The following is a 21,280-nucleotide window of genomic DNA, read 5'->3' as shown; positions in this document are numbered from 1 at the left end:
AAAAAAAAATTCTGAAAATAAGCATTTATTCAGAAGTGGGGAATAAAAATGCTCAGTTCAAAAGAGGTTTTAAAAATCCATAATGAAAGCAGAGGAGGAAGAGCCAGGTTTTTAAGTAGCTTGGCTCTCTTTGTGAGCTGTGACAATTTGAGAAGTTTTGTCTGGGTAGGCACAGACAGGAATCCAATGGGGGAGGGAAAAAAAAAAAAACAAAAAACAAAAAAAGGAAAATGTGGAATTCCCACAGATGGGAATTTATCACGATCTGAAGTGCAAATTTCCATGTGGGATGTGCAGGAACACAATTTTTGTGCAGAGCAAAGGTGGCCCTGTGACAGTGTCATTGTCACCTATTGTCACCTCCACACACCCCAGAGAGTCACAGAACCCCAAAAAGGTTGGGAGAGCCCTTCAAGGATCATCCATTGATCAACACCAGCATCACCCCAAACCCTGTCCCCAGGGGTCACATCCAGACTGATCTGGGACAATTCCAGTGACAGTGACCCCATCACTTCCCTGGGCAGCTCAGCCCAAGGTCTGACCACTCTGCCAAGGAAAAAAAATTGTTTCTATGCCTTAATCTGATTATTGGAATGCAGGCTGTCTGAGAACCATCCAAACCATAGAGGAAATGAAGCAAAAATTGTTGTTTGGGTTGGTTTTGGACCTCAGCAGGTTTTTCTGACTCTCTGGAAGACAGCAGGATCGATTTTTTTTTTTCCCGTTGCTTCCACAGATCTCTGGTGAATCAGGAGGAAAAAAAAAATCATCTCAGCCTGTTTGGAATTCCTTCAGCTCAAATGACTGAGTCATGGATGTGGGGGAATGCTCCCAAATATCGATTACTGAAGCTAAAACACTCAAATCCAGCAGTTTTTGTGTGGATTCCCATCCCAATTCAAGGAAATTTAGATATCCTTCTAAATCCCTTCAGTCCGTGGCAGGCCTGGTTTGACAGGGCTCACCACAGATCCAATCCACAGCTCCAGCAAAGGAATTTAGGGAAAAAAATTCCCTAAGTGGAATTTAGCCATGAAGTGGTCGTGGCTATGGCTGTGATTTGGAAATCTTGGTGAGAAGTCAAATTTGAGGATGTTGAAGCCCACTCGAAAGCAAAAGCAGCAAAAAATAATCATTGGAAAAGCTGGGAGAGCTGGGGGTGTTCAGGCTGGAGAGGAGGAGGCTCCAGGGAGAGCTCAGAGCCACTTCCAGAGGTTCTAAAAAGGAAGGAGAGGGACTTTTCATGCAGGCAGAGAGTGACAGGAAACAGGGAATGGTTTAAAAGAGTTGGTTAGATGGGATATTGGGAATGAGGAATTGTTCCCTGGGAAGGGCTGGGATGGAATTCCCAGAGCAGCTCCTGGATCTCTGTGGCAGTGGAGGGACCTGGGGATGCTGAGACACAAATGATGCTCCTGGAGCCCAATTCCTCCCCCAGCTCCAAACAGTCCCACTCTGGAATTGGCCATCAGCACACAGAGCATCCCTGGGCCTTTGGGGTTGGCAGAGGTGACTCTGGGTGTCACCCTTGGGTGCCTTTTGTGTCCCTGTGCCCCCTCAGGTGTGACCCCACCTGCAGAGCTGCCCCAAACCTGGATCCCAGCACGGGGAGGAGCTGGAGCTGCTGCAGAGAGCCCAGAGGAGGCAGCAGGATGAGCAGAGGGATGGAGCAGCTCTGCTGGGAGGAAAGGCTGGCACAGCTGGGATTGTTCAGCCTGGAGAGGAGAAGCTTTGGGCTGAGCTCAGGGTGGCCTTGCAGGGCCTGAAGGAGCTGCAGGAACCATGGAGAGAGACAATTGCCAAGGGATGGAGGGACAGCACCCAGGGAATGGAGGGACAGCACCCAGGGAATGGAGGGACAGCACCCAGGGAATGGAGGGACAGCACCCAGGGAATGCAGGGACAGCACACAGGGAATGGAGGGACAGCACACAGGGAATGGAGGGACAGCACCCAGGGAATGCAGGGACAACACCCAGGGAATGGCTTCAGAGCAGGATTTGATGGGATTTTGGGAATTAGGAATTGTTCCCTGGGATGGAATTCCCAGATTTGCTGCCCCTGGATCCCTGGAATGTTCAGTTCCAGGTTGGGACATCGGGGCTGGAGCAGCCTGGGACGGTGGGAGGTGTCCCTGCCATGGCAGGGGTGGGATTGATGGGATTTAATCCCTTCCCAGCCCATTCCATGACCCCACAATCCCTTTTGTGCTGTGTCACGAATGACTCAGCAATACAAAACCTGTGAATTCCTACTGGGGGGGGGGGATTCCTGCTGGGGGGACTCCAACCTTTCCTCATGCCTGAAAGCTCCCTCCCAGTGCAGCTGATTTGCCTAAAATAAGGAATATGAATTCCAAGGAAGCCTTTGCATGCATTTGGGTCGGGCAGATCCCGTGTGCTGCTTCCTTCTCAGGATCGTATCTCCACTTCCTTTTTAAAATGCAGAATCTCATTAAATATTAACTCCTCGACCAACTGAAGAATTGATTTCCAACAGAAGGTTTGCCAGCAGGAGGATTTTGTTTCGAGCAGATGCATATTCAAAGAACTGAAGTTTATTCATTGTCTGCAAACCCTGAGCATGCCCAGGTAATTGCATATGCAAATCTGGAATTTGCATACTCAAATCTCTTTTTTATGCACACAGCTGCCTGGTTCACTGAGGGTATTTTTCAGGGATAGTTCAACCACAATTTGAATTTTAAAAAAAACCCCCAAACAACAAAACAACAAGCCAAAGAAATAAGAATAAATAAATAAGGAGCTTTATGCTGGCAGAGTATTTGTTTTAAGGCTGGTCCTCAAATCCAAAATAATACATCAGATTTTTCCTCTAAAAATATAGATAGTGATGCACCTCAGGTAAAGGAAAGCTCCAGGAGAAAACTTGAGTTTTCTAAGCTATTTTAGCTGAAGTTGGAAATATTTCTTTCCTGGTTAAGCAGCCCCAAGCTGTGAGTCTCATTCCCTGGAGGGTGTTTGAGCCCTGCTCTGCTCTCCCGGGACAATTCCACTGAAGCAACATCCAGAACTTCTGCCAAGAGAGTGGGAGGGGTGCGAGAAACTCATCCCAAACCTCAATTTACATTTTGATAACGACATGCAAATGCTCCACTGGGGTAGTGACTGAGGCCAAGGATTGCCTCTGGTGACAGCAGAGAATGATCCCAGCACAGGGAGGAGCTGGAGCTGCTGCAGAGAGCCCAGAGGAGGCAGCAGGATGAGCAGAGGGATGGAGCAGCTCTGCTGGGAGGAAAGGCTGGCACAGCTGGGATTGTTCAGCCTGGAGAGGAGAAGCTTTGGGCTGAGCTCAGGGTGGCCTTGCAGGGCCTGAAGGAGCTGCAGGAACCATGGAGAGAGACAATTGCCAAGGGATGGAGGGACAGCACCCAGGGAATGGAGGGACAGCACCCAGGGAATGGAGGGACAGCACACAGGGAATGGAGGGACAGCACCCAGGGGATGCAGGGACAGCACCCAGGGAATGGCTTCAGAACAGGATTTGATGGGATTTTGGGAATTAGGAATTGTTCCCTGGGATGGAATTCCCAGATTTGCTGTGGCTGCCCCTGGATCCCTGGAATGTTCAGTTCCAGGTTGGGACATTGGGGCTGGAGGTGTCTGGGGGTGGAAATAAATGATCTTTAATGTCCCTTCCAACCCAAACCATTCCTGATCCTGGGATCTCTCCTTGCTCCACCTTCACTCCATTTCAGCCAGCCCTCAGCACCTGAACAAAACAATCCCCTGTGGGCAAGGCTCGGGCATTCCCTGGAATATCCCATCCTTCAGCTCCTCCCTGTGCTTCATTCCTTCAAAAAAGGGAAGAGAGAGAGGAAGGAAGGAAGGAAGGAAGGAAGGAAGGAAGGAAGGAAGGAAGGAAGGAAGGAAGGAAGGAAGGAAGGAAGGAAGGAAGGAAGAAAGAAAGAAAGAAAGAAAGAAAGAAAGAAAGAAAGAAAGAAAGAAAGAAAGAAAGAAAGAAAGAAAGAAAGAAAGAAAGAAAGAAAGAAAGAAAGAAAGAAAGAAAGAAAGAAAGAAAGAAAGAAAGAAAGAAAGAAAGAAAGAAAGAAAGAAAGAAGGAATAAATGTGTTCTCCCAGGCTGTCCCACAGCTGAGGTTCAGGGAATTCAGGCAGAAGCCAATATGGGATTTATTCCTGTTTGCAGGGTGGCTCAGCCCAGCCTGAAGGTTTTGATCGATGCCATATTGGTTTCCAATGCTTTAAAATCCTCTTAACATTTGAAAAGCCAGAAATGATGTGCAAGGAATTCAGTGCCCACCTTTTACCAGCATCCCTTGGGTCCGAGCCAGGCCTGGCTGGATATTGCAGAAATGCAAGTCACCAGTGAAAAAGGAAACTTCAGCAAGGCAAGGATTAAAAAATCGGAAAGCTACAAACAATACCAGCTGTCCACAGGCTGCTGGATTTGGTGTGGATGGGGATGAGCCCCTGCTCATCATTAAATCGATTTATGCCTCTGGAATTTCTCTCCTGAGCTCACTTACTTCGTGGTTCCCGAGGTCCATCCACCGTGATCTTGATGGCTCTGTGGTACGTGGCTACCTGGGGAGGATTTGTGAAGACTGTGATAGTCAGAGTGAAGCTTTTCCCTGCAACAGGAAAAAAAAAAAAGGAAAATGTTACTGAGCAAAAGAAAAAAAAAATTTAAAAATCCCCTGAGCAAGTGTTGAGAAAAGCAAACTCCTCGTTTCTAATAGAACACTCTACTGAGCAAAGGAAAAAATTTAAAAATCCCCAAACAAGTGTTGAGAAAAGCAAACTCCCCGTTTCTGATAGAACACCCTACTGAGCAAATAAATAAAAATTAAAAAATCCCCAAACAAGTGTTGAGAAAAGCAAACTCCTCGTTTCTGATAGAGCTCAAACACCCTGCAAGGCACTAAAAGTTTTTTTTTTGGGGGGTGTAGAATTCTGGTGCTGGATTCATTCCCACCGTGGCAATTGCTCAAAGCTTTCGGGGAAAGAAAATTAATTTATATTTAAATCATCTATACTTTGTTTGTAAAAAAGAAAAAAGAAAAGAAAAAAAAAAAAAAAAAAGGGAGGTTACCCCTAACAGTCAGGGTTTATCTGATATTCTGATATTCTGATATTCCTGACTCTGCTGTGTTATCTGGGATTTCTAGAGGCAAGTTGGGAAATCGAGGCTGGATTTTCCAAAAAGTGCCACGGGATTCTGAGCAGAATTTTCATTTGTGAAAATAAAAAAAGTGGGTGCTCAGAACCCCCCAGGCTGGGTGGGAAATCCCAAACTCAACACGAGATCAATTCCATCTTGTGAGGCAGAGCCCTCTGAAAATGCCAAAAAGGAATGGAAAAAAAATAATAAAAATAAAAATAATAAAAATAAAATAAAATAAAAAAATAAATAATAATAATAAATCCTTACAGAGAATGAAAACATTTCACAAAGCCACAGCAGAGGATAAATCTCGAATATTCAGCAAGAAAATGATGAAGGTTTTTTTTTTTTTTTCCAAGTTGTTCCATTCATGGCATGGGTGTATTTTGGATTTACCCCTTGATTTATTCCTGGTGTTTTTGGTGCATTCTGCATCTTTGATAAGAGCTCAAATGATGGGGTTGGGCCTTGGCCCCTTGGGAAAATCAGGAATTGTTGAAGGAAAATTGAGATTTTTTTCCTCCCTTTTCCCTCGTTTTTACCACCTGGTTCTAACCTGAGCTTGGAGTTTCTTCCCTTCCACCCATTTTTATTTTTTGATTTAGTTAGGTCTGTAAATAAAGGTAAATTGAAATCGAAATTTCAGTAGAAATGTAAATAGGATATTAAATAGAAATATAAAAATTAAATAGAAATAGGTCTATAAATAAAGCTAAACTTAAACAGAAATTTCAATAGAAATGTCAATAGAAATTTCACTAGAAACTTAAATAGGATATTAAATAGAAATATAAAAATGAAATCGAAATAGGTCCATAAATAAGGTTAAATTTAAACAGAAACTTCAACAGAAATTTTAATAGAAGTGCAAATAGGATATTAAATAGAAATGTAAAAAATAAATAGAAATATTCAGAAATAGGAATATTTCAGTTAGGTCCATAAATAAGGGCCAAATTTCGATAGAAATGTGAATGGGATATTAAAGAGAAAGGTAAAAAATTAAAGAGAAATAGCTCTATAAGGCTAAATTTAAACAGAAATTTCAACAGGAATGTAAAAATGAAATAGAAATAGCTCAATAAATGAAGCTAAATTGAAATTAAAATGTCAATAAAAATGGAAATATTAATGCCTGCCTGGAACAGCAAATTTTTCCCCTCCCCAGGAACATTTCCTGGAAATTCCATTCCTCCCCTCCCTGCATTTACCCCAGCCAAGGATGGCTGAGCTCTTGATTTAAATAACAAATTTTGATATCAACATTTACACCTCTGCTCCTCTTTCCCTGCCAGAACAACAGAAGAGGAGTCAAGAACAAAGTTGGATAAAAATTCCCTTTATCGTTGATGACAGAATCACAAATTATTAAATTATTCTGGGTTGGGACACTCAGGGATCATCCAGTGCAGCTTTCAAATGAACGGACAGAGATTTTCCTCCAAACCTCAGGTGTGCTCTGAGCTGTCCCCACATTTATAAAATTGCTCAGGACGTGCCTTGAGACTGAGCAAACCTGAGAGAATTTCAGAGGGAAAAACAAAACCACAAAGTTCAGGCTGGGCCAGGGCAGGCTCAGCTTGGACAGCAGCAGGAATTTCCCCATGGAAAGGGAGCTCAGGCCTTGGCAGGGGCTGCCCAGGGAGCTTTGGAGTGCCCATCCCTGCAGGTGGCACCTGGAGGTGGCACTCAGGGTGACAAGGTGGCCATGGGGGCACAGGTTGGATCTTAGAGGGCTTTTCCCACTTCAGGGATTTGGGGATTTCACTGAGCTGGGTGAGAAAGGCTTCTGGCACACCGGGAAGGAAATAAAACCACCAAGCCCCAAGCACAGCATTCCCTTTTCCTTTCCCACACGCTCATCAGAGCCACGGTGTCCAGGAGTCAGTGACAATGACATTGCCACTCAGTGAGAGCACAGACACCGAGACCTCGAATAAATCTTGATTTTGGAGGGATGGAGAGCCATGGAGAGCTCCAGAGTGCTGAGAGCCGAGCTGAGCTGTCACCCTGTGTGTGCAGGGATGATCCACGGAGCCTCCCCTTGGAGGCAGCAAATCAAAGCTGCTGCGGGGAGAGGCTGTGCAGGAACTCGGGACAATTCCAATTTAGGTGCCACCGGTGTCCCTGGTGAGTCAAAGGATGTTTGGTGAGGAGTTTGGGATCTCTGTCACTGCTCCCTGCTCACCCAAGCACGCTGGCAGGAATTGCCTGTGCTGCGATGTCTGAGAGGGAGCACAAAGCCTGGCGCTCCCGAAATTGGGAGTTAATTAATTGACTCAAATGAATCCAGAACATTCACATCACCCCGAGTGCGATGGCTCTGTCAGGGAGCAGGTTCTGGCTACTCTGGTTCACGTCAGATCCGAGTCTGGATGTTGGTTATAGCCTTGTTCTGCCAGCTCCAAATTCTTCACGGAAAGGGGGATTAGATATTGGAAGAGGTGCCCAGGGAGCTTTGCAGTGCCCATCCCTGCAGGTGGCACCTGGAGGTGGCACTCAGGGTGACAAGGTGGGCACAGCTGGGACTGCAGGGGCTGGCAGGGATTTTCCAACCTCAGGAATTCCTGGAATTCTCTGATATTATCCCTTCCACCCAGGCTGCTCCACGATTCCAGGATTCTGCCCTGCACTGAAATGCAGGAATTTGAAATCCCCCCAGGGGCTGGAGAAGGAGCAGCTCCTCCCCCAGCAGGATCCCAGAGGTCTCCAGAATTGGGAATATCCCAGAGGATCCAAATCGTGAATCCTGGGTGACACCACGGTCACACGGAGCTGCTGTGTCCTGCCTGAGTCACCCCCGAGTGTCCCCATCGGCCGGGGGGACAAAGAAATATTTCTAATTAAATGTGGCTGCACGGGCAGAGGAAAAAAGGGAGTGAAAACTGCTGGGAAAAGAAGCCACAACTTGAATTTCTCACTTCATCCTGATCCTTTGGAAAAGCCATTGATAATAAAGGGTCATCCCAGTGGGAACAGGAAAAAAAAAATGGAGTGAAACCTTTAAAAATTTGGCTGTGGAGAGGGGAGAAAAAGGCAAAAACATGGGGTTGGTGTAATCATTGCCTTTTCGTTTTGGGCTTTGTTCCAATAAATACAATATTGTATTGACCCAAATATTGTATTACAACAAATACAATATATAAGTAAAATATTTGTGCCATTAAATTTGGTTTGGTTGTTCGGTTTGGTTTTTTTTGTTTTTTTTTCTTTAAAAAAATTGTTATAGTGAATTATTAAATAAAAAGAAGCGGGGGGGGAAAAAAAAGAAGGAAAGCAGCCAAGAATGTCTGTACTGACAAGGACAAAAGGTAGAGGTGGAAAAACTATGAAATGTAAGGGCCAAATGGAACTCAAATGACATTACAGACATTTCTATTCTATTAAGGAGAGAATTCCAGGTTGTAGGAAGAAAGAGGATGATTTTATTTTGGAGGTTTGGATCACTAAATGATCCATTTTCCCCAATTTTCTGGCTCCTCACAGCATTCCCCCCCCGGCTCTCCTGCATTTCAGCATCCCCAGGGTGTCCCCCCCAACACGTCCCACATCCATTCCCAAATGTCACCTCGCAGGCACTGGGGCTGATTTTTGTTGGTTCTCATCTCTGAGAGCTCCAAATCTGATCAAGAAGTTGAGAAGGGCTGAAATTCGTGAATTAACTCATCCTGGGGCTGAAAGGTTTTTTTTTTTTTTTTTTGCAGGTGTTCAAAATTCGGGTGGTGGCTTTTTTTCTCTTTTTTTTTTTTTTTTTTTTTTCAAAATGATGGTTTGGCACAGAATAAAACTTTGCCTCTTGTGTTTGTTCTGGTGCTGTTTCATCAGTAAATAAATTAAAAAAAAAAAAAGCTGCAGCTGGAGCAAGAGGCATCAGGAAAAAAAAAAAAAAAAAAAAAAAAGAAACATGATTTGTTTACCAGCAGCACCACAAATGCCACTGGATTTAAATATGAAATAAAGCTGTTATTCACCATGGTTTGTAAATTGTGACCAACGGTCCAAACAACCAAATGAGGGTGGTGACCCAAAAAAAAAAAAAAAAAAAAAAAAAAAAAAGTGCCAGGGGAGAACTTAGAGCTTATTCCAGAGCCTAAAGGAAGGGAAAAAGAGACTCGGGACAAGGGATGGAGGGGCAGGAATGGTTTAAGATGGAGGAGGGAAGGGTTGGATGGGAAGGAATTACTATTATTATTTTTAATTTATTATTCTGTTATTCTATTATTCTATTATTCTATTATTCTATTATTCTATTATTCTATTAATATATTATTCTATTATTCTATTATATATTATTGTTTATTTATTATTATTTTTTATTTATTTATTTATTACTTTTATATATTTTTTTTTTTTAAATTTTTTTTTGGGGAATGAATTCCTCCCTGTGACAGTGGGGACCATTCCCTGATTCCAAGAGCTGCTCGTGCCAATCACTCACAGGGGAAATGGAGCTGTTTTAAATGTTAAATACCAATTTTTAACTTTTTTTTTTGGGGTTTTTTTTCAAATTTAAGCACGTTGCCAAGCTGGAAATTTGGGAAATGCACGCCCCCCCTTCCCTCCTGCCAAAGCTTCTGGCTCGGCTAAACCTGACCTTGGGAACATTTCTCACTCCAGGAAGTTTTTTTTCTCTGTATTTACACAGCAGCTCCTTACCCAGAATGAAATCTCCAGTGCTCTAAATCAATAAATGTTTTCTTCTGGATTTCTACACGGCCAAAAGGGGTCCTGCTGCAAACTGGAATCCCCAGAAATACTGGATTTTTTTTTTTTTTTTTTTTTCCACAATAAAGGTGAAAAAGTGGCTCGTTCCTGCAGGGTCATGGCTGGTGCTGGATTTTCCCTTTTCCTTTCCTTTCCTTCTCCCAAATCGTGATTTTTATTTTTTTTTTTTCACAATAAATCTGCAAAATCAGCTCATTTCTGCCTGGACATGGTTGATCCTGGCTTGTCCCTTTTCCTTTACTCCCCAGCTCCAAATCCTGATTTTTTTTTCATAATAGAGGTGAAAAATTCCTTTCCTTTCCTTTCCTTTCCTTTCCTTTCCTTTCCTTTCCTTTCCTTTCCTTTCCTTTCCTTTCCTTTCCTTTCCTTTCCTTTCCTTTCCTTTCCTTTCCTTTCCTTTCCTTTCCTTTCCTTTCCTTTCCTTTCCTTTCCTTTCCTTTCCTTTCCTTTCCTTTCCTTTCCTTTCCTTTCCTTTCCTTTCCTTTCCTTTCCTTTCCTTTCCTTTCCTTTCCTTTCTTTCCTTTCCTTCCTTTCCCTTCCCTTCCCTTCCCTTCTCCCAAATCCTGATTTTTAAATTTTTTTTTCCACAATAAATCTGCAAAATCATCTCATTCCTGCATGGACACGGTTGATCCTGGCTTTTCCCTTTTCCTTTCCTTCCCAGCACTTCACACTTTATTTTTTTTTTTCCTCCCTTTCTCCACGTTTTTTTTTTTTTTCCTGCCTAAAAAAAAATTCCAATTCTGGGCTGGAAAGCAGGGAGGGATTCCCAGAGCAGGGAGGTTGTGTCTCGGGGTGGAATCCTTTCAATTATTATTTTTTTTATTATTTTTTTTTTTTTTTTTTTTGGTGAAGTGAAAATGAGGGTGCTCGGCCAAAATGCCCCAATTATTTTGGCACTTTTCACCTCAGGCGACGCAGGAAACTGAGCAAACCCCAATGACATCACTGCGATCAAATAATGGAGACATTTGTCAAACTCAGCGGGTGCTCAAATTGAATTTGCTTTTATCTGGCTGATAAGGGAAGTCCCTGTTGCTCTTGGGGAAATTTTTTCCCTGAGAATTTGCTTCTCTCAGGAGTCAAAAATATCCCCCAGAGCTGCAGACGTGAAACACCGACCCGGGCAGATGTGCAAGTGCTGCTGCTCTCAAAGTTATTTCCCAGCTCTTTTTTCTTTTCCAAATCGAGACAATCCAAGCCCTGAGTTTTGCTGCTACCTGAGATCTCAGTTCCTTTTGCAGGAGATGTGAAAAAAAACTCCCCCCCCCCCCAAAAAAAAAAAAAAAAGCCTGGGAGGGGTCCCAGGTTCCATGAAAAGAGAAAAATCAGCGTGGGCAGGAGGCTGGGGCTGCTACCTGGGATAGCAAATGCCTGAATCAAGGATTGAAAAGACTCCGGGGGAATCCAGGATCCCAAAAGTGCACAAATATCTTGGGAAAATTCCCTGGAAGAGTCTGGGGCTGCTCCATGAAATCTCAGCTCCCTCTAGGAGATGGGAGGGAGGCTCTAAAGTCACTTTTCCCCTCTTTCCTTTTAAATCCCTTCCCCTCAGAGAAAAAAAAAATAAAAAAATCTTCCTGATGGATGAACACCCAGCGTGCCACAAACGTGCCAGTGGGCCATTAAAAATGTGATTAAAAATCTCATTTCTGCTTCAGGGCTGCTTTTTGTCCCTTCCTGGAGCAGGCAGCACCTTCAGCATTTCACAAAACTCTTCTTGCACACCAGGGTGGGAAACGCTGCAAGGGAGGGACTGAGCTCACTAAAACTGATTTTCTGTCTGTGGGTTTTGTTTTTTTTTTGTTGTTTTTTTTTTTTTTTTTTTTTTGTTGTTGGTTTTTTTTGGAGGGTGGGGGGGGACACAGATGTTTACACTCGAATTTGACAATTTGAGTGCAGCCAGTTTCACTTCTGTGCCTCTGAGGGGTTTCAGTTCCCTGGGCTGTGGGTTGTGGTGCTGTGCTGATCCCTGGCCAGCATGACAAGGCTGGAAAAGGGCACCTGGTGGCCCCTCTGTCCTCCAGCAGCTTGGGTTTGATGGGAATTCCTTGGAAAAGTTCACGGTTTGGGTGGAAATCAGGATTCTCAGCTGGATTCCTGTTCTCCCTCTCTCAGGCTGCTGCTTCTGCCACCTTCGTGTGGTATTTGCTGTGAATGTGCCCGAACAGAGATGCCACAAAAACACAGATTGTTGTGTTCAGGGAATGGAAATAGGAAATGGAAAAGAGAAAATGGAAAATATGGAGCAGCTGAGCTGCATGGGGAGGAAATGGTGGTGGCCATTGATCAGGAGGGAGCTGAGGCAGAAGAGAGGTGGGAAAAGAGCTGAGAATCTGAGGGAGGATAGAAATAAAAGAGGACATAAAAGAGAGGAGGTCCAGGAATCCCAGAACGGTTTGGGTTGGGAAAAGATCCTAAAAATCATCTCAGTGCCACCCCTGCCACGGCAGGGACACCTCCCACTGTGCCAATGTCCAACCTGGAACTGAACATTCCAGGGATCCAGGGGCAGCCACAGCAAATCTGGGAATTCCATGCCAGGGAACAATTCCTAATTCCCAAAATCCATCAAATCCTGCTCTGAAGCCATTCCCTGTGTGCTGTCCCTGCATTCCCTGGGTGCTGTCCCTCCATTCCCTGGGTGCTGTCCCTCCATTCCCTGGGTGCTGTCCCTCCATCCCTTGGCAATTGTCTCTCTCCATGGTTCCTGCAGCTCCTTCAGGCCCTGCAAGGCCACCCTGAGCTCAGCCCAAAGCTTCTCCTCTCCAGGCTGAACAATCCCAGCTGTGCCAGCCTTTCCTCCCAGCAGAGCTGCTCCATCCCTCTGCTCATCCTGCTGCCTCCTCTGGGCTCTCTGCAGCAGCTCCAGCTCCTCCCCGTGCTGGGATCCAGGTTTGGGGCAGCTCTGCAGGTGGGGTCACACCTGAGGGGGCACAGGGACACAAAAGGCACCCAAGGGTGACACCCAGAGTCACCTCTGCCAACCTCAAAGGCCCAGGGATGCTCTGTGTGCTGATGGCCAATTCCAGAGTGGGACTGTTTGGAGCTGGGGGAGGAATTGGGCTCCAGGAGCATCATTTGTGTCTCAGCATCCCCAGGTCCTGTGGAAATCCTGGATTTTGGGCTTTGTGGGGGGAGGTGGCTCCTGTGGATGTGTCTGTGCACCAGAGTTACCCCAATCTCTGCTGAATGTTTTTTTTTTTTTATCCTCAAAAACGACCCCAGCCACCTGCTGGAGCTGAATTTTTGAGGTGGGGATGCTACCTGAGACTGCAAGGCTGCAGCTCAAATTTCCAGAATGGATTAAAGCATTAAATCCATGGAGCAGGGAGGGGGGGAAATGAGACCTTTGAATGGAAAAGCCAAGCAGCCTGTACCTCTAAATGGAGCTGCTGCAGTAACCACCATCAAATTCTTATGAATTTGGGTGGAGACAATAATTACAGCCCAGCAGGAATGAAGAGCTTGGGGTGCCCTGGCCCTTGCAGCACCAGCAGATCTCAGCTGGGGCCCTTAGGAACAAAAATTCTTATTAAAATATTCCAAGGCTTGAAACAGAGATACTCGATTTCCACAAACATAATGTCTGAACACACATTTAGAGAGGGTGGAATTATTTCCACCTCCAGATATGGCTCTAATGGAAATTTCTGATGCTCCCCAAAATCTGAATCTTTGCTTCCAAGCTGTCATATAAATATCAGGGATTTTTTTTTTTTTTCTCCTCAGTGCAAAATCATTTTTGTTTTATATAGAGTGCTCCTCTGGAGCTGAGCTTGAGCTGGCTGTGCTCAGAAATGACCTGACCTCTACAAAGTGCATGCAGCTCTAGCCACAAAGTGTCCTGAGTGCTGTGTCACTGCTGAGGAGCTCAGGGAAAGGGAAAAACAGGAAGAGCAGGTGGAAAGGACAGTTCAGGATGAAATGGCTCCAGTGCAAAGCTTCTGCCACCTTCTCACAGAAAATGCCTTGGGATCCTTAAGCCTAATGACAGCCCTGAGCCCAGCTGTAATTTCAGACCATTCATCAGCTTTTTGAGGTAGAAATTATCCCCCAGACTTTATAGGGATGACAGAGACGTGGAAAGGTTAAGGCCCAGATTCACGAGATTTATCCATCTGAAGTGGGATTAAATCCCAAATTCCACCTCTGACCTCTCCCCTTCCCCCAATCCAGGGGGATTCCTCAGGGAGCTTCTCCCTGAAAAAAAAAAACCCCAAACCCTTGAGGCTCAAGCTCAGAGGGGTTTGTTGGTCTGGACCTGCAGCCTCTGTGCCCTGGTTTGGGAGCTGCTGCTCCTCTCCAAGGAATGGAGAGAGAAAATTCCCAAGGATGGAGGGACAGCATCCAGGGAATGGAGGGACAGCACCCAGGGAATGCAGGGACAGCACACAGGGAATGGAGGGACAGCACCCAGGGAATGGCTTCAGAGCAGGATTTGATGGGATTTTGGGAATTAGGAATTGTTCCCTGGGATGGAATTCCCAGATTTGCTGTGGCTGCCCCTGGATCCCTGGAATGTTCAGTTCCAGGTTGGGACATTGGGGCTGGAGCAGCCTGGCACAGTGGGAGGTGTCTGGATAATATTTAAAATCCCTCCCAACCCAATCCATTCTGGCATTCTGGGATTCTCTGGCTGCTTTTCTGTTTGATCCTGGGATTTCTTCTCCCCTCAAAGCACTTTTCTCATCCTTTGCCCAATCCTCACACCAGGCACTCCTCGTGTCCTGCCTGTTGTGCTTTTGGCACCTCCCATTCCGAGGCACATCCATGGCTTGGTGCATTGTCCTGGCAACTTGGGAAAATCCCTTGGAGACCTGGATTTTCCCTCAGTCCCTCTCCCTTTTGCAGTGCTGGGACAGGGGGAATGGTTCTGCTCTGCCAGAGGGCAGGGTGGGATTTTGGGAATTAGGAATCCCAGATTTGCTGTGGCTGCCCCTGGATCCCTGGAATGTTCAATTCCAGGCTGGATGTGACTCTGAGCAACCTGGATGGGAAAAATATCCCTGCCCACCCCAGGGGGGGGTTGGAACGAGGTGATCTTTACAATCCCTTCCTTCCCAAACCATTCCACGATTCCCTGGCACAGCCCAGGAGCTGGGAACAAACCCTCTCAATGCCCTGTGGAGCTTTGGCCCAGCTGCAGCTCGCAGGGAAGGTTTGAATTCCCTGGAAAAGCGACGCCCCGTGTGAGCAGGGAACACCTCCATCAGCAGCGGGGCCATTCCAGCAGGGAGGAATTCCTCAAGCACATCAATCCCAAGCTGAGCATCCCTTCCAGAGGCTCTCTCTGAGCACAGCAATGCCCTGGGATTGTTTCCTCGGAGCTGAGGAGTGGCTGTGCTGTCATCCCACTAATGCAGCTCCCATCGATCCCAGAGCTCGGAAAAGCCCCCGGGGTCACCCCATGGAAATCCAGGCAGGGGGAGAACTCTGCCATTACCAGTCTGGAAGCTGCCAGCTTCACCTCAGCTCCGAGCTGAGCAGGGCTTTGGGCACCCAGTCCAGCCCGGGGGGAAGATTTGTGGCTTTGCCAAAGCTTTTCCTTCAGTTCCTCCCCCTAAATTTCAGGGAATCGATGTGGGCACACAGCTCCAAGCAGAGCTCTGATGGCACCGAGCCTTCCAGGCAGCTCCTTCCTCCTCCCCACACAGATTCCATGGGAAAAGGCGACAGGAATTTAGGATTGTTCCTTGCATCCTTTTTTTTTTTTTTTTCCTGCCCTGCTGCTAAAGATTTCCGTGGAATTCCCACCCTGTGCCCGGAGGCTGCAGCTCTCCAAGGGGATTCCCAGGAATATCATGCAGAGAGGGAGGAAAAGGGAATAACGATTTGGGGAGGCTGAGAAAACTCCGTGGAAAGAATACGGTGGGAAAAAAACCATCGAGGAGCAGGATGGGGGAAAAAAAGGTGGAGAGATGCAGTGTTAAGATAAGAGAAAAAAAAAAAAAAAAAAAAAAAAGTTTATTTTTAATATTTTTCCCTGCTCCTAAAGGGTTTTTGGAAGGGAACAGAGACTGATTCAGCTGGATGAGGGTTTATGCACATGACTGTGCTGGAAAAGACTCTCCTGACAGCAATTGTGAGCCACTGATTTGCAGCATCCTCAGTCCTGCTCAAGTTCTCTGGCCAGCCCTAAAGCCTGATTTATCTCCCAGCAGGATTTAATTTTGGTGACAAAATAGCTGCTCTTATGGAAGTTGGGATATGGGGACACACGTACCCACAAAAATCAGTTTTATTTTGACCAGAAGTCTTGGAGTTCTGAAGGGTGGCATAAAAAAAAAAAAAACAAACAGCAAAAATCAAAGCAAATCAGAAAAAAAAATAAAAAAACAACAAAACCAACAAGAAAAAAGCTGCAGGGCAAACAGATCTCTCGAAACTATGTAACCTTTTCATCTAGAGAGGTACTTTGTTTTCCCTAAACAACATTCTGGGAAGCCCTTTTATCAGGGCTAAAAGAATAAAAAAAAAAAAAAAAAAAAAATTTGGGAAAACGCTCCCAGGGTGGCGTCTGCCTCATCCTCGCCGCTGCAAAAACGTCCAAGTGGAGCTGTGCAGAACCAAAAAAATAGATTTATTGTTATTGGGCTGAGGGCAGTGGCTCAGCACTTGGCATGGCCACTGTTTACAGCAGGAATTCTCCCGGAGACAGGAAGTTCTCCGAGCCCTCTGCCATTATTTTTCTCCTGTCGACGCGTTGGGAGCGGGAGTTTATTTGCCCCGATGAAATTTTTAGTAATGAGGCAAAGAGGGGGTTTTTTAGGAGCTGGCAGAGCCACTGCAGGAATGCTCAGCCTCGTCCCACAGGATGGTTTTTTGGGAGTTCAACCCCTGTGAGGAGCAGCATCATGTGTGGGTTTAATTCCACAATCAGGGATTCACAAATCCAATTTCTCAGAGAAAAAGTTCCCAAAGAACCCCGGGCACTGGGAAAGGATTTTCCTCTCTTCTCCTGGCACTGCATCCCTGCTGGGGTTCCCATCCCCTGGGAGAGCTGGGATTGCTGCTCAGCCTCATCCCTGAGAAAGTTTTTGGGAATCCAACCCCTGTGAGGAGCAGAATCATCCATGGGATTAATTCCTCAGTCTGGGATTCCTAAATCCAGCCACTCAGAGCAAGCCCAAGGCATCTCAGATTTTTCCCCTCCTTTGCTGCTCAGCCTCATCCCCTAGGATGATTTTTGGGAATCCAACCCCTGTAAGGAGCAGAATCATCCATGGGGTTAATTCCTCAATCATTCCTAAATCCTGAATCCAGCTATTCAGAGCAATCCCAAGGCCCCTGAGCACTGGGAAAGGATTTTCCCCTCCTTTCCTCCTGGCACTGCATCCCTGCTGGGGTTCCCATTTCCTTGGAGAGCTGGGATTGCTGCTCAGCCTCATTCCTGAGAAAGTTTTTGGGAGTCCAAGCCCTGTGAGCAGCAGCATCATCCATGGGGTTAATTTCTCAACCAGGAATTCCTAAATCCTCAATCCAGCTACTCAGAGCAAGCCCAAGGAACCTCAGATTTTTCCCCTCCTTTACTGCTCAGCCTCATCCCCCAGGATGATTTTTGGGAGTCCAACCCCTGTGTGGAGCAGCATCATCCATGAGTTCATTCCACAATTGGAGATTTGCACAACCCTGGCTGCCCAGAGCAAGCCCAAGGCACCTCGGGCACTGGGAAAGGATTTTTCTCTCTTTTCCTCCTTCCATGATTTCCCTGCTAAGTTTTCCATCCCCTTGGAGGGCTGGGTTTGCTCCTCAACCTCACTGGGATGGCACAGAAATCTTGGCTCAAATTAATGATGCAACCAAGCCACCCTAAAATCCCTTAAAAATAAATTTAGCACTCCTGGCCTCTGTTTTTTTTTGTTTTTTTTTTAAGGGAAAATTCTCCATTCAGAACAGAAGAGTTGGAGAAGAGTTTTGGAAGATGACAATCAAAATTATCAAGTTTTGTGGGCAGGGACACCTTCCACTATCCCAGCCTGGCCTTGGGCACTGCCAGGGATCCAGGGGCTGCTCTGGGAATTCCATCCCAGCCCCTCCCAAGGAACAATTCCTAATTCCCAATTTCCAAAGAAAATTCCCATTCCCTTCCTCTGGCTGTAGCATCCTTCAAATGCCACATCCTTTATCAATCCAAACCCCAAATAAAGATTTTATTTTAAACTCTATCAATTGACCCTTTTTTTTTTTTTTTTTTTTTCCCAGTTGATTGCTGATGGATTTATCCTCTTTTTTTTTTTATCCCATCTGGCAAAATGTGCTTATTGTGACTCCAGGATCTGATCCCACGTCCCCTGCAGCATTCCAAAGGCTTGGATCAGAACCTGGACGCCTCCTTAATTCTGGTTTTATGACCCTGCTGAAGGGCAGCATCCTCTGTTTTGCACATACTTTTATAATTTTGAATGCATTTCAGGCAAAAAAATAAAATCCATTTCAACCAAGTGCTCAAATAACGCAGCCTGCACAGAAGGAGCAAAATTCTGGCTTGGGAAGTCCAATAAAAATAATTGGATTTGGAATCCTGGCCAGTAATTTTTGGAGTTTGAGTATTTTGGAGATTTTTTTTTTTCCCTGGGAATGATATCCAGAGGGAAGAGTCCTGACAGAAGAAATTGTGCTTGGTAAAATCTCTCATGTTCTACAAAATTACACCTGCTTTGGCTCCAAAACTTACTCCAGTTCCTCTGATCCTAAGGAAATGTACTTTATATATATATATATATATATATATTTAATTTTCCATCCTCTCCAAGGTGCAGTTTTTAAAACTCTCCTGGAGCTCCAACTCTCAGGTTTAGATTGAGATCTCCTGCAGCAAGCCAAGACACTTCTCCATTAGCTACTCTTAGGATAACCCATTAATAATCATTTTCATCTGCAAAACATGTTTATTTCTCGGGATTTTTTGGAATCTTACATCCTCCTTAAAGATAGGAACTGGGATTAATGATTCCATGAGGAAAATATGTCGTGTTCCCCAAGCCACAGAGCTTTCCCACTCCAAAATAAGTATTTATTTTTCATTTTAGCCAATGAACTTCTACAGTGTCAGGTTTTTTTGCATCAGATCCATTTCATCAGAGTGACCTAAACCGGTTCTTTAGCCACTAAAAAAAAAAAAACAAAAAAAACAGGGATACGTTGCAGCAGGAGCAGTTGGAAGCTTGGAATGTTCACGAAGGGAGGGAAAAAAAAAAAAAAATCAAGATGAATTTTGTTTTAAGCAGGTAATGAGGCCAAAGGGGGGAGCCTGAGATGGGTTGGAGTTTTTAAAAGGACATTTTTCTTGCCCAAATGAGTCGCTGGGACTCGTGAGCCAGACGGGCAGGTTTGCCCAGCAGCATTCTCCAACTGGGCTGAGGGATCGGAGCCTTGGATCTCTGCCAAATCCAATGGAAATCGCTTTGGGTGAAGGAAAAAAAAAAAACAAAATTAAAAAAAAAAAAAGCCAAATTGCTTTTCTGCCACATCTCCAAGTTTTGGGTGACCTGTGATAGTCTCACTCCTATTCTGGGCGTGAAGAAAATCAAATTTGTTTTTGGGGTTTTTAACTCGGGGCAAACTCTGGGTGTTGGGCACGGAACGAGGCCGAAACTTTGGGTGATATTTGGTGCCAAATATTGATATGGGGAAATCAACCCCCAGATCAGGGGGATTCGCTGTGACCCACCCAAAACCAGGAGGAAAACGTGGAAAATAAAATAAATGATACAGACTTGCTGGATTTCAGGGAAGAAACGGAAATTATTTATGAAGAGTGTGTCGAGAATGGGAATTTCCTCCTCAGAAGGGACAGAGCTGTGGCTGCTGAGGGGATTTTAACGGGGGTTTTAAACCTGTTATGATGATCACCACTCAAAACCATTCCTGATTCTCCATCGGGGATTAAAAACAAGGATTTGATGCACACGAGGAGCCTGAACCTACACGAACTCCCGAGTCCCAGCTCGCACAACGCCCCTGGCACCGCATTATCACCGGTGGCACTGAGCTGATCCCAGCTCAAATATTCCAGGGCAAACAAAGTCGGGGTTCATTCTCCTGCAGCGAGCTATCAAAGGCAGCAGTGCCCTTTGAAGCAGCCACCTTCTGCTGCAGGCTTTGTGCAAATGCCACAGAACAGCAGCTCCCAAATCCCGCACAAAGGCAAACAATCCCCGCCTTTGGAAAACAATCCCCTGGCGGAGGAGTAAACAAAAGCATCCATTAGTCACCGGGCCCCGAAGATGGGCAGGTGAGGATGTTGAACCTCGGGAGCCTGACTAAGAGCACGCAGCGTTCCCAAATCCCTTCCACCGAAAGGATCCTCAGCACCTGGCCGTGGGTGTCACACCTGGAATGGCCAGGTCGGTGCGTGAGCGGCTCGAGGAGCAAGGTGAGGGCTCCTCATTCCAAATAAACGGGGCCTGGTTTGTCCCAGCTGCTGGATTTTGACCTTGAGGCTCCCCCAGTTGCCTGTTATGATTTCCAGCCTCATTACCATGGCCAGGAACTGAACGACAGGTTTGTTTTTATGAGCTTCTCCAGCACTCTGCCAGCTATTCATTTGAATCTTCTAAACAGTCAGCTCTGAATCATAATGCAAATTCCATTTACTGAAAAGGTGGTACCTTTAATATTCCAAATGACCACGTTTAATGACTGATACTTTTAGACATTACAGCATCTCTCATGTTTTCAGTAAATGGATATAATTTGCCCTGCATTACCCTATTATTATTCCTCGCTGGCATTACAAGGCGACGTTCTCAGCTGCGGGTGTTTTCCATTTGAAGGCGGCCCAAACAACACAATTTGAGAGGCAGCTGCCTCTGTACCCTCAGCTAAAAACGCTGCAGGACCCAGAGGAAAACTGCACGGGGATTTTATTCCTAAAATGTATTTAGCGCTGGCTTTTTTTTTTTTTTTTTTTTTTTTTTTTTTTTTTTTTTTTGCAGCGTTGTGGCCGTGTTTGTGTTGGAAGGGTGGCCACGGGTGCTTTTTCACTTCAAAGGCGAGGAAAGGCTGTTGTGTATAATCAGGAGAGAACTTCCTCCTCTCCAGCCTGACACATGGCCAGTGTGGAATAAAAGCCACAAGTGGGTCAGCTCTGGGAACTCTCCTGAAAATCAGGAATCCGTGTGTGGAACCAGGACACGGCTCTGGGAACAGAGGGAGGGGAAGGTGGCGAGGAAGGGGCAGCAATCCCTGATTTTTCAGGGATAAACCAGAGCACAAATTGCTCCGAAATGAGAATTCCTGAAGCTCAGCAAATGCTGCCCTGGCACTAAATTATCCCAGAATAATATATATATTATATAATATAATTATATATATAATATATTATATAATCTAGAATAATGTATATATTACAGAACACTGTAATGCCCCATTCCAATTTTAAAGATAAATTAAACAGAAGGA

The 21,280-nt window shown here is 45.4% G+C and overlaps 1 protein-coding gene across 1 annotated transcript in view; it reads right to left on the bottom strand.

The window, feature by feature from the left end:
* Positions 1-21,280, bottom strand: part of RUNX1 (RUNX family transcription factor 1) — a 172,798-nt gene that overhangs the window by 54,473 nt on the left and 97,045 nt on the right. The window contains exon 5 of the mRNA XM_088160505.1: positions 4,512-4,616. Within this exon, the coding sequence (XP_088016631.1) occupies positions 4,512-4,616 (105 nt within the window). The remainder of the gene's footprint in view (positions 1-4,511; positions 4,617-21,280) is intronic.

This window comes from Sturnus vulgaris, chromosome 2 (assembly GCF_052056855.1).
Source record: "Sturnus vulgaris isolate bStuVul1 chromosome 2, bStuVul1.hap1, whole genome shotgun sequence".
NCBI classification, from domain to species: Eukaryota; Metazoa; Chordata; class Aves; order Passeriformes; family Sturnidae; genus Sturnus; species Sturnus vulgaris.
This window is presented reverse-complemented; position numbering and strand designations above follow the sequence as displayed.